Source organism: Scaptodrosophila lebanonensis, unplaced genomic scaffold, assembly GCF_003285725.1.
Source record: "Scaptodrosophila lebanonensis strain 11010-0011.00,11010-0021.00 unplaced genomic scaffold, SlebRS2 tig00000024-arrow-pilon, whole genome shotgun sequence".
Lineage (NCBI taxonomy): Eukaryota > Metazoa > Arthropoda > Insecta > Diptera > Drosophilidae > Scaptodrosophila > Scaptodrosophila lebanonensis.
In genome coordinates this window covers 4,906,532-4,920,220 of record NW_022060538.1, presented here as the reverse complement: position 1 = coordinate 4,920,220, position 13,689 = coordinate 4,906,532, and the positions used below count along the sequence as shown (strand labels likewise).

Below are 13,689 nucleotides of genomic sequence, written 5' to 3'. Positions count from 1 at the left end.
GGTTCACTGCACTAAGATGCTTAGAACCTTTTGCCAGGCCTTTTTATACACAGTGCTAAAATTTTAGACAACAACACTCTGACCCTCGAGCTGGTCAACCAGCTGAGCTCTAAACGAGTTTGTCACGCCTTCTAATTTTTTGGTCAAAACAACGCAGCATCTAAACAAAACAGAGCATAGAAAAAAAAAAATAACCAACTACGTAAAAGCATTTCAAGCAGAATTTCCTAAAACAGAATCAAATTTCTAAAAGCAAAAACACATTGAACCGTAGAGGTAGAGGCAACGAACTGACGAAAGCAATGGGAACACAGAAAAAAAGCCCCCCAAAAAGCCGCAAGCTGTTTATTTGGTGTGAAAAAAACAAAAACAAAACAAAAACAGTGCACGGCGCAAAACAAAACAAAACAAAAATAAAATAATCACCAACGAACCATCCAGCAACCTGTTTTATGCCCTCAGCTCTGAGTGATCTGGCTCCGGCTCTGGCTCTGTCCCTTTCCTGTTCTGCTCTTCGTGCCCCGCCCTGCTCCTCTTTGCTAATTATGCTGCTGCGTAACAATATGGTTGTAATCCAATTATACATAATTTCGGTGTTGCCGCAATGCTATTTCTAAGGCTCATTAAGAGATTTTGATGGCGACTGCGATGCTGACAGCGATGCTGACTGTGATGCGGACTGCGACTGAGTACGTGAGCGGGCAAATTCTCCAATTTCTAAACACACATGTGCTCTGCCATTCTGGTTGTTGTTATTGTTGTTGTTGTGTTTACAATTTTATAAAGCCCCCCTAAGCGCACCAATGATATGTATTTATAAGCCATAAATAATGTGCAAACAAAGAGCTATGGCCCAGACAATAACAACAGCATGCCCAGAAGCAGCAGCAGCAGCAGCAGCATCATCATAATAGCCTGCCAATAACAACAACAATAATGACAACGACAACATCGCGGCCAAATTATAAGGCTATAAAAGGCAATAAAAAACTTTGCGATATCAAATTACAACACCCTCATAAAGTTATAAAAGTTTCAAGCGTATCAGCATCACGTACCCGAGCAGGCCTAATATTTTCAATAACAAATCAATCAGCTGCTACTCCAGCTATTGCTCCACTGTTCCTGGTCAAGACGGATAATCAGTTATAGCCAGCGACAGTGCCTGTCCCGACATCTTGGACAACTTTGGGGGGCGTTCAGCTGGGCGTTACTTAAGTCTCGCATCACCCCAATGCGTCAGAGGTAGCTGCTGCAGATTTATTGAGACACGATTTCGATAAGAAACGGCTGTAGCGGCAGCTAAAGAATGTGCGAGCAAAAAAAAAAAAAAAAAACTGCCGAGCACGCAGCACGACTCGCAAATAAAAGGCATTTTTCTTCTTAAAGCAGCCGTGGAATGTGGCACAAAAAAACTTTTATAAATGCTGCGAGCGCCATCACAGTGTACGAGTAGACCGGATGGGACGCATTATGTGTGCGTGTGTGTGTGCGTGCGAGTGTGTCGGTCGAGGTCAAGGGATAACAAAAGGCGTAAATTTAAAGCCGAGTTAATTTTTTAACAATAAAAGTTGCTTGTCAAAAGCGAAAATTCACAGCAAACGTTTAATCTTAACCGACTTAGGCGCACTGAATGATGACTGTGCGGTGAGTGATGGCGCGAGGGGGAGTCGGCTGTGAGACTTGCTCGATAAGGCCCAACACATTTAGTTGAGTTTCTATGAATTACTGCGTTATAAATAACGTGTAACAGTTTCGTTTTGGGGTGAAGAAATCAGTCATTGAGACGTATTGAAGAATAAGGCTAGACAGTTAATCAAACAAAGGACATGACTTTGTGTAGCTTTACTGTAGACATGAAGCTAAGTACAATTGTAGAGATAAGCAAGTCGACCACGCACAAGGCAGTTGAGATTATAAATTAAAAGCACTTTAATTTAAAGCAATATGTTCTATGATTCAAGAATTATAGAATTAACGGCATTTAGGCTTATGTGAGAAGGCCAAAAACATTATGTGTTTGTGGTATCTGCACAATTGTAACTTTCAGCAACAAGAAGTCTAGCATAGGCTGACAAGCAGACGGACTTTGCTAAATCAATTTGTCTCGTCATGATCATCATATAACATGATCGGTCAGTCGTGTCTGCTAGTGATTCTCAAACGCAGTAAAAAAAAAAGAAGTGAAATAAAGTATTAAAGCGCGGATACAAAGAAACGCCGAAGTATTGGACAATTATCGTATGGGTATAACAAAAAATTGAATTATATCCAGCAGCCAACTGTGAGAAAATTAAACAAGAGGTACCTGCACCACAATTCAAAAATACCCAAAGAGGTTAAAACGCAATGCGCCAGGATTTAAAGCATCAAGGCATTAACCAAAACAAATGAACTATCAAAAAAACAAGCCAGACAAGAGGTACCGGCTCAACTCCTGGATTCAATTCAGAGCCGTTTTAAAAACATCGCAGCGTTGCAATCACCCAGGGAGATATTTAAAATACATTAATTTGCCATCAAGACCACAATATTTCCGTTTGATAAGCTCCTTTGCATAATAGCCAGCAAGTTAAATATAATTATAAACAGCTTAAAACTAACTGGAGCGCGATGTATATCAGTATAATAAAGAATATTAGTTTTAGCCCGCTTGATTATGAGTTTCACAAGTCCAATACTATTCATTTTTATAGCCTGTACCCAAAGGGTGAAAGGCTATACTAGTTTTGTGCGCATGTATGTAACACACAGAAGGAGGCGTGGCAGACCCCTCAAAGTATATATATTCTTGATCAGGATGAGAAGCCGAGTCGATATAGCCTTGTCCGTCCGTCCGTCTGTCCGTCTGTCTGTCCGTCTGTCCGTATGAACGCAAGGATCTCAGAAAGTATAAGAGCTAGAATAACCAAACTTGGTTTCCATATTCTCCTAAGACCGAGAAAGTACGAGTTTGAGTTTTTTTTCGATGCACCCCCCCACTCCCCCGCAATTCGTGTTTTTTCTTATAACTTCCGTAATTCTCGGAATTTTGAAATCAATTTTGGTAGGTACATCCAGTTAGTACTAATGTGTCCGTGTGCCAAATTTCATCATGATAGGTCAATTCTGAAGAAAGTTATAGCCATAAGTAAAATCGCTGCTCATGCGCTGCCTCTGTCGGCAGCGCTGCCCGCAGCTGTTGTTGTTGTTGCTGCTTTGGTTCAACTTTGTGCTGCATACATACACGCATATAAACACGCATAGGTACGTGATGTAAATGTATGCTGTTAAAACTAAACATAAACATATATTCTAATTTAATTTAATTAATTAATTCATTAATTTTTTTTAATAATTTAATTTTTTTTTTTAAATTTTTTTTTTTTAATTTTTCTTTTTTTGTGGAGAGTACAGGCTATTTTACTGTCGGGCTTGCTCGACTGTAGCGTTCTATCTTGTTATTTTATAAATAAATGAATAAAATTGGTGTAAGTTAGACTGATTTATGCTTAGTCAACTTTTAAAATATTTTAATACTGCATCGCAATCTAATATTTTGTACTCGAACACAGAATGAATACCATTTTCCCTTTGAGCACTGCTTATAAATATCGAATGCTTTTCTCATAAATTAAGCAATTGGTAAACGCATTATAAATGTTATTTAATGTGTCCGTGTGCCAAATTTCATCATGATAGGTCAATTCTGAAGAAAGTTATAGCCATAAGTAAAATCGCTGCTCATGCGCTGCCTCTGTCGGCAGCGCTGCCCGCAGCTGTTGTTGTTGTTGCTGCTTTGGTTCAACTTTGTGCTGCATACATACACGCATATAAACACGCATAGGTACGTGATGTAAATGTATGCTGTTAAAACTAAACATAAACATATATTCTAATTTAATTTAATTAATTAATTCATTAATTTTTTTTAATAATTTAATTTTTTTTTTTAATTTTTTTTTTTTAATTTTTCTTTTTTTGTGGAGAGTACAGGCTATTTTACTGTCGGGCTTGCTCGACTGTAGCGTTCTATCTTGTTATTTTATAAATAAATGAATAAAATTGGTGTAAGTTAGACTGATTTATGCTTAGTCAACTTTTAAAATATTTTAATACTGCATCGCAATCTAATATTTTGTACTCGAACACAGAATGAATACCATTTTCCCTTTGAGCACTGCTTATAAATATCGAATGCTTTTCTCATAAATTAAGCAATTGGTAAACGCATTATAAATGTTATTTTTATATATTGTATTTGTCGGTTCTGTCACATTTTATTCGAGGCGAGAATATATAATAGTTTTGTGAGGATTTGCACAATTAGCCATAGAAACCACCAAACCGAGGAAAGCCAAATCCACGCCCATAGCCACCAAAACCACCAAAACCACCACGTCCAAAGCCTCCGAAACGGGGTCCGAAACCGCCAAAGAAGGCACGTGCCTTACGTACGGAGCCCTCCTCCAGAGGAGCAGCATCTACACCGACATCGACGTCCAACAGCTGCACGGCACCGCCCTCCTCGTCAACGGGCACTGCCTCACAAATGGCCGAGAGGGCAACAATGGCCATGGCGATGCAAACAAATGTGCGCATTTTAGTTAATTTCTTTTACTGCCTTACAACAGAGTCCAAGTCCAACTTCTAATCACAACGAACTTTGTCTAAGTTCTACAGGAGCTGCACATTGCCGCCGACCAATTTATATGATTTCGAATTTATCGACACTCAAGCGAAAAGGCGAAAGCAGTAAGTTGTACAAGTGCTATACTCTATAGAGTGCATAAAGTGGTTGGACTCAAGTCATCAAACTTACGAGTGAGTGATTCCCAAATGATATGAAATGAATACTCTCTGCTATTCCTATTAACTGTCTAGCTAAGCGTAAACAACAACAATAACAGCAAAAACACCAACAACAACAACAATAACGGCAACAGTAATAGTAACAGCAATAACAAGTAAGTATAAAATAACAAAAACTTATTAGGCAACAACGGGGGCTAACTGCTTAGCTTGACTGAACGTATCTGGATGAGCATCGTTCCAAGTGTCTAGATGAGTGTGTCCGTCCATCTATCTGCCTGTCTGTCTGTCCGGCTGTACGGCTGTGCACCTGTCTGCCTTTCTATTGCCTCTCCCTAAATGTCTGTGTCTGACTGGGCCATTGAAATTCGCAAATCATTCAAGTTCTTGAATAAAACAACAGAATAAATCAAGTGCGCTCTTGCAATCGTGTATCGAAATATTAAAGAGGTTGTTCTTAAAGCGCTCTGCTTTTTTGCAGATTATTTCTAAATTAAGTAATTTAAATCTATCAATTAGTCATTGGTTAAACCAAGGGCAAAGCCATAGCCCTATAAGAGACTACGTAATTTGAACTTGTTGTCCTCATTTGGCTTGTTGTTGTTTACGTTTCGGCTAACTGACTCATCTTTGTTATTAGCTTAATTTGCGGTTGACTTGCGCCTAAATGGACTAACCCATGCCACAGTGGGCGCCAAAATGGAGGCAACCGATCAATATTGAACTTTAACCTGCCTTTTGTCTTAGGTTTTAGACCAATAACTGCAAACCTTTCATTGCTTTAAATAATTGCATTGGAAAATTCAACGTTATAGCTTCAATTCCTTACTGTTATTTAATATTTCACAAATAATTGAAAACGTAACAAGCACTTATGAAACGATCGACTTACTTTTCCGTTTCCGATACCAATGTACATCGAATTTTAATTCGTAAATCCTATAAGGTTCAATCCAGAAACATTCATTCCACAATTTATCCGAATGCAAACCAAAGATTGAAGTACAATATTAATTTGCCACTTTAAATATGTTATTTCAAATCAAATTTAATGCAATTTTCTTGTAAAATGAATAAAGAATAGAACCGAATATTGCTTTTTTTTTAAAGAAATTACTTTTTATAAATGAATAAACTTCTTAAAAATGTTGTTCAGAACAAACTAATTACCTTTATTGCAAGTATTCTTAAATAGAATAGATAGTCTTCCAAATCATGAAACTTAACAATTCGACAAAAATAACAACTGCCTCAAATTTGTAAAATTATTTTCTGTTAAGAAATGGATTTGATTGCGTATTCGAAAAAACTTGCAGTTGTCTATAATTTATTTTTTGCACATTTGCATTTCGAAAGCACTTTAACCACATTTTACAGCTAATTTCGCGCTGCTTTTCCGTGCACAAAACCCAATTTCTCCTCCACTGTTTCATTCATATGCAAATAACTAATTTTACTAATCATTTACCGGTTTTTGGGCTCGACTGACTGCCTAACTACAAAAGAAATCCCACTGCCACAGCCGGACTATCTGTTTATCTGTCTGTCTGTCCGACTGTCTATAGTCCAACTACTGATTATTACAATTATAGCCAAATAGCTTGTGCGTCTGCTGTCACTAGGCAGTCAGCAAGGAGCTTGTGCAACAAACCGTCTAAATTATGCGCGATTTTCGCCAGCTGGAAATTTATGCGGCGCTGGCTTTTCAAGTGGCGCATCAAAATGTGCAGCCGGCAGTTAACGTTGGCCATGCAGCTAGATCGTTAATTGACCCACTTTTTGAACTAGATGGAAACGTTTTAATTTGAATAACAAAATTTCTGACAGGCTAATTTCACTTTTATGGGCGTGTGATTTTGCATAAATGAATTAATCGGTCGCGGCTTTGAATTGGTTTAGCGCAGAGGTATGGCACATGCGACGCTGACCACAGCTTAGCCAAAGCTATGGTCAATATGTGCACACACATACACACACACACACACCTGCCTTCACATATACATAGTATATATGTATGTACACGTATATCTAGGCGCATTGTTAATGGCCATGCCGCACATAAAACAAACAGCTATTCAAACAAAAACAAGCAAACAAACAAACATACATATAGCGAGTCAAGCAGGCAAGCACGCTGGTGGATTGTTGCCTTGGGGAAGGGGCTTAGAGACGTAGGAGCAAGCAGACTAGCAAACAACAAACAGCAATTCACACTTACGCACCAAAAGTTGCGCTTATGACGTGTGTGCGTGCCGACGGCGCTGCGGGTTCAGCTGCTGGGCAATACCATAACTAACCTTCAAACGAAATTAGCACGTTTCCACAGCTTACCTGACCACAAGCTTCAGCTTGGCGGCGCCCCACACGCCAACTGTAGCGCATTAGGGACTGTTCAGAGCATACAAATTACATGCATAGCCATAAAAGTTGGACGGAATGCGTTCGGTCCCAATATATATAGAATATTTATTCCTAGCCATTGTTCCAGACCTAATAGATTTATGTAAATTATAAATGTAAAATTCGAAATAAGACTAAGCTCCTAGTTTAAGGTATAAGTTTATAAGTAAATTTCCAAAAACATGGGCCAAAGCACTTCAATATCATTTAAGGCTGTTCATACGAGTTCAATCAAATTTCACATTTCTCACGATCTAGGTCTCAACACAACTTCAATTCACAATTCAATTGTTCCCACCTGAAAATATTTGCTATTTAATTTCATCTTACTTAAATGTATATTATGGAGAAACTGAACGCAACACTCCTTACCATAAGCCCGAACGATGAAAAACTTTGAGTAACCCCATTACTTAAATATTCAAAAAGCAGACTACAAGTATTCAGTATTGCCTGGACTGCGAGAAATGTTGTTGCTTTTATAAAAATTAAAATGATTTTTTAACTGCAAGTGCAATTTTTTTTATAGAGAAACAATATTCAATGCATATCAATATCTATCAACCGCACATATTGTTGGCAATTCTTTAACCAAGAAGGGTTTAAATTCTTTCTTCTTCTTGTTTTAATTTCAAATCTTTGTTGGCAGGGTTTAAATTCTTTCTTCTTCTTTTAATTTCAAATCTTTGTTGGCAAATCTTTAACCAACAAGGGTTTAAATTCTTTCTAAAATAGTTACTGTGCTGATTTATTTAAGTCATCTTTGCATATCTGCTATTTCATTCCAATCTTATATTTGTACTATTTTTTTATTGTTTTTTTTTTTTTGCCTGCTTAATACAATATTTGTTTAGTTTGCGAAGCAAAGCATTACATTTTACGGAATGCGTCTGAACGACACTTTAGGCGCCAACGAAGGTAACGTCCTCGGTCCGTCCGCAAAGTGAAATGTTTTGCTCTTTAAACTTCCAACATTTATATTGGTCGGTCCCCGGTCCCTAGGCAGGTTGTACGGCCGCTTTGTTGGTGGGGGCACTCGGTCGGTCATTCGATTTCATGAACGCCACTTAGCGTGCAACCTAATGGCGGCATTTGGTTCGCTCGAACTTGGCATATGAATGGGCTTTTTGTTCCATTTTACTTCACAGTACTCGCATATTTTAATAGTTTGTTTTATGACGTTTACATTAGCGTCTAATTTTGCTAACAAGTCAGCAAAAGTAAGAAACAAAAGTTTCTATTTTATTTGCGCTTTTCGCGCCGCGTCGCCAAAAAAAAAAGTTCTGAGCTATAAAAACGCAGGGGCCGCATCGTTGGGCTAGCAGATAGCAGTCCAACACCAAGGTGGTCACAGTCGGTTGATTTTTGGCCACAAAACAAATCCACAGCCTCGCCACGACTTTCGCGACACACAAATACAAGTTTAAATAAACAAACAGCAGAAGCCAAGTTAACTCTCAAGAAAATTTCGGCACGATGCGTACCTGCGCTCTATTTGGATTATATGCGCTGCTAATCGTCGCGTGCTTAAGCCACGCAACAGTTGGCCAAGAGCAGGCAGAACAGCAGCCTTTGGACGGCAGCGATGTGGAGATGCAGACAACGCTAGAGAAGGGCGAGGGACAGCGTGTGACAAGGCAAATTGGACTTGGGCTGGGTGGCATTGGAGGCATTGGTGGAATTGGCGGCGGCTTGGGCGGCATAGGTGGCTTAGGCGGCATTGGAGGCTATGGCGGCTATGGCGGCATTGGAGGAATTGGAGGCTATGGCGGCTATGGCGGAGTTGGGGGAATTGGAGGAATTGGAGGCTATGGCGGCTATGGAGGATATGGTGGCTATGGCGGCTACGGTGGCTATGGAGGCTATGGCAGCTATCGTCCCTACTACAGCAGTTATGGATATGGCGGAATTGGAGGAGTTGGCTATCGCCCGTATGGAGGAGGAATTGGCTATGGCTATGGCTATGGCGGCTATCCCATAAGTAGCTATGGAAGTGTGTATGGCAGTTTTCGTTAAACGGTCGCCATTTTGTGAATAGGCTTACACGTCAAACTGAAATATAAACGAACTCATAAAAGAAACTACGACATAAAACCAACTCATATAATGCAGCACTGATGTTTTACTTAGATAGTGTCAGCTTTTTGTCGTGGCAGCGTGTGTTTGCATTATCCCTTTGACATGCTTAATTGCTTTGCAATTCAAAACGATTATCGCTTTCATTCATTAAAAGCGTTTGTGGCATACCTCATTATTTGCTTAGGTAGACGTTAACAAGTGCACTCAGTTAAGCCACCAACTCTATCGCGCTCTCTCTGTCTCTCTTTCTCTCTTTCTCTCACACACTAACACACCCAAAGAGCCCCAAGCTAACGGTAACTACAGCTTAAGCAAATAGCACAACGTGCCACCGACACACATTGACAGCAATGCCGACGACAACGATGATAAAGCGCAGCTATGTCTGGTGGTAAGAGCTGGGCTCCTTTTTAGATTTTAATTACCGATACTGTTGCACTATGCTTTCCACTAAGCAGCAAAGGAAGCAGCATTTCTGTTGTTGTTGGTTTTGTTGCTGCCACAGCTCTTCCGTGCTCGTCCTGACTGCAAGTCCAAGTTGTAGTGTCGTTTAATTAGTGTGACTTTTAAACAACTTGCAGTGCTCATACGCACCGTTGCACTTTAGTGCCAAACCAATAGCAACCGCACTCGGAACTATGTAGTATTAGTTTCGCACAGTGTACCCAGACAGAGTTGGTGTCTCAGTCTCAGTCTCGGTCTGGGTGCCGGTGTTTCTGTTGGCCAGAGAAACCGAAATGCCAATCTGAACAAAGCAGTAGCATCATAGAAGCAGCCAGCTTACTGCCCTATTCTAATTGTTCGAGTAACATAATGCATCGCTTGATTCTCTTCAAGGAGTTAATATAAAGATTGGACAAAAATAGTTTGAAATGAACGCAGCTTACTCTATATTTAAATTTTGGGTATTGTAATTTATATTTGATATATTTAAGATGGACGCTGTCTATGGGGATTCTTTTTTATCATTTGCAACTGATAAGTCCTAGGCAGCTGAATTTAAACATGAACATAGACCCCGTTACCCATATTTTAAACAATGAATTGGGTGCCGCGTTTCTTCATTTTCGATTAAAAGTGTGTTCGAATTAACTGTTGCAAGTATCTGTCTCATCACCATAATAAATCAGAGTTTTTCGTTTTTGTTGTTAATTTTTAAATATTTGCAGACAATATTTTAAAATAATTTCAAACCTTTATTCGCTTTAGGCTTTGTGACATATACAAAACTCCTACATATTGAAAGGGAAGGTATTTTATTTCACGCTTGTTTTATTTCTTTTTTTTTGTTTTTTCATCTAAAAATTGTTAAACATATATTAAACATTTTATTTACTAACGCTGTTCCTAAAGCTTTTCTCTTTTCAACTTTTATATCTAGGGAATATAGAAAAACATCTTCCAGAAAACATTTCCAATAATACAGGAGAGTATGAAGCTACTATGGCACTTGTTTTAGGAACTTTTGCATAGCTCTTTAAAGTGAGTAAGCCCTCATAATCATCGATTCTGCCACACCCAAGCCAAATCGATACACTCTGCCACTCTGACTTACACATCATCTTCTGGGTAATGCCACAATCAAGTGAACACGCCGCATTTCGATTAGCGTATTCAAAAAGTTGACTACTTAGATTTGCACTTCATATAGACTTAGTTTCTTTTTTGTTTGACTCCCCGTACTAAATGTTACTTTTTTCATACTTTTACAACCGGCACACACGGCACCTGCAACCGTCCACCCATTCATAGAATTTACCATTTTTTCAGCTCGTATTTGTTTTTGTCTCACTTTCAAGCGCTGCCAGTGCCGCTTGCCACTGCTCCTGTGTTTAAAATAGCAATCAGATAACACCTCTTTGCCATTCAGAGGCAACGAGCAGGTTGTGTTTTTTCTTTCTTTTTTTGCAACTGCTGCTGCTGCTGCATTGAAAATATATTTGCTTTTTATGCGTAGCTGGGCAGCATGTTGAGAGAGGCGAGCAAAACTAAACTGAAATAACTTGACTCACTGGCTGGCTGGCTGGCTAGCTGGCTGGGTGGCTAGCTGGCTGACTGGCTGACTTCCTCCATCCTGCCTGAATGCTGCCGCGCTGAATAGCAGCCTGCGCTCTATACATTTCACGCTTTGTGGAGCCCGTTGGTGTCGGGGTGGAACTGAAGCAGGAGCTGGTGCTCTGTCTCTATGTATTAGCGTGTGTTTGCATGCGAGTTTACTCAAAGTAGCGTAAAATAAAAAACCGTCGACACTCGAAGCCAAAGCCTTTGAGTGTTATACGCAGGATAGTGTGGCTGTGTTGAAGCGTAAAAAAAGGTTGCCAATAGAAACACATCAGCAACTTGCCCGGCAAATCTGTGGCATTTGGACCTACATACGTACATACATACATACATATGTACATACATACACGTACATACGAACAACTTAAGCTGCATGCTTTTAAGATACAACATCAAAAAGGCGCATTTAAGGAAATGCTTGGCTTTTCCTTTTGGCCAGGCCATAAACACAGACAAACAGTTGAATAGATAGATAAATGGACAGCCAGATAGGCAGAAAAGCTGGTCAGGTGCTGTGGTTCAACCCAATGTCGAACCTCAATGGCCGCAACCAAAAACCTAGCACCTTCCCTTTGAGCAGCAAAGTGCACAAGCAACAGTTGTGTTTAGTTTCCCAGAAGGGTGCAGAAGGTGCAGAATTACAGAGCACCCGCAAGCCTAGCCAAACAGTTTAAAGAGCATTAAATTTATCTGATGTCTTGTATCAAGGCAGCTTCTATATACCACTCGGCTTATCAATGCATTTCAAATGAGGCAACTGAATGAGGCAATGTTTGTTGTTGCTGTTGCTACTGTTGTTGTTGTTGTGGTTGATGTTGTCGCCTTCACCACTCCAACATTGGCAGCATAGAAATTAATGACAAATTAATATTAACAAAGCAATCTGGCACCCCAAAATCAAACAAAACAGCAATTTGTACCATGAATAGATAACAACAACAACAGCAACAACACCCAGAGCTAAAACATGGCACTGATTTGCCTTGAATGCTACTTAATTGGAACTTAATGTGCGTGGCATTGTTTACAAGCATGGCAGCCGTTAGATAAGCACAGCAGTGACAGCTTTGAGCAACACTTCAAAATGGCACCAGCAATGGCTGAGTGAAAGAAAAATGCGTTTTAAAGTGACACTTGATGTAGGTAATGCGACAGCGTAACAAGCCCAAAGCTGGGGCTAACAGACACCAGCGGAGCCAAGCAAAGGCAAAAGAAAATTACGCTGGACAATAAAACACATTGTTGTGCGTGTGTCGCTTTATTTGGGTCTACGTCTGCCCAAAATTGCAGGCCGCGCTTTAATTTGCGCTTTCCCACCATTCACACACAAACACACACACACACCCATACACACACAAAGAGGCAGAAGAAAAACAAAAAATAATAATAATAATAAGAAGGACACGCTCATCAGTCGGCGGCGACATTATCTTAAGAGCGCTGCTCGTTCATTGTAACAATAAGTCCAACATTTTTGCTCAGTTCCAGTCCCCTGCGTCCTTCCCCCAACCACCTCGGTTGCCAACGTCGCCGTTGACAGCTGTTACAGCTGCAGAAATATGCAAATTGGAAGGCGTTTTAATAGATAAAGAGCCAGCCCAACGCAAAACATAAGACGAAAAAAGGACACGCAGTTGTACAATGGCTGCAAATATATGAAGGCGGTCAAAAGGTCTTTGTCTTTTCAAATATACCGACAGACATACATATATACTCATAATATGTATTTATAGCTACCTGAACTGAACAGTAGAAAAGTTCAAAAAGCAGCAAATTTTTAAGCATGGATTAAAACAAATTTCTGCTTTGTATGCAAAAATGATGGTAGAATACAATAAAGCATAATTGAATGCCGGTAAGAATAATACAAAGAAATACGCATTTAAATTTTGAATTTAGGAATGCGAACAGAATTTGTATAGCTACAGCAAGAGATCTAGTAATAATTTAATTATCGGCATAATCCACCTTGTTTACGTAAGGAAAACTTCGCAATCTAGTAAATGAAAATATTGCAGATAAATGTAACACTCGGACGCAGTTTTGAAGCAAAAACTTTTCATATGTACCTAAAATTCTCAACTGGTTAGCTCCAGTCTTCTTTAGTTCTTATCAAAAACAGCTCATCTAGCCCTCAGTGGAGGAAAATGCTTACAGGTGTGGAAATTGATTTACAATACAAGTTAAGTATTTATGGTATTTACGAAAGTCTTTTGCACTGGCAATGATCAATGAAATTTCGGTAATTTCTGATTTAAATAAAATTAGAGTGCCCCCTGGCAGCTGCACTTTAGAATCCCTGCATTTGGTCACATATCCAAAAATACAAGGAGCGCCTTGACTATTTGAAATGTAGTC

The 13,689-nt window shown here is 39.5% G+C and overlaps 1 protein-coding gene across 1 annotated transcript; it reads left to right on the top strand.

Annotated features, from left to right (window-relative positions):
* Positions 1 to 8,667: 8,667 nt before the first annotated feature.
* Positions 8,668 to 9,207, top strand: LOC115621952 (glycine-rich cell wall structural protein). Its single transcript, XM_030515798.1, has one exon. The coding sequence runs from the start codon at positions 8,668 to 8,670 to the stop codon at positions 9,205 to 9,207; it is 540 nt and encodes a 179-aa protein (XP_030371658.1).
* The last annotated feature ends 4,482 nt before the right edge of the window (positions 9,208 to 13,689 follow it).

Bases quoted from the DNA above. Each gene is read 5' to 3' on its own strand.
- LOC115621952 (XM_030515798.1), top strand. From the start codon at position 8,668: ATGCGTACCTGCGCTCTATTTGGATTATATGCGCTGCTAATCGTCGCG.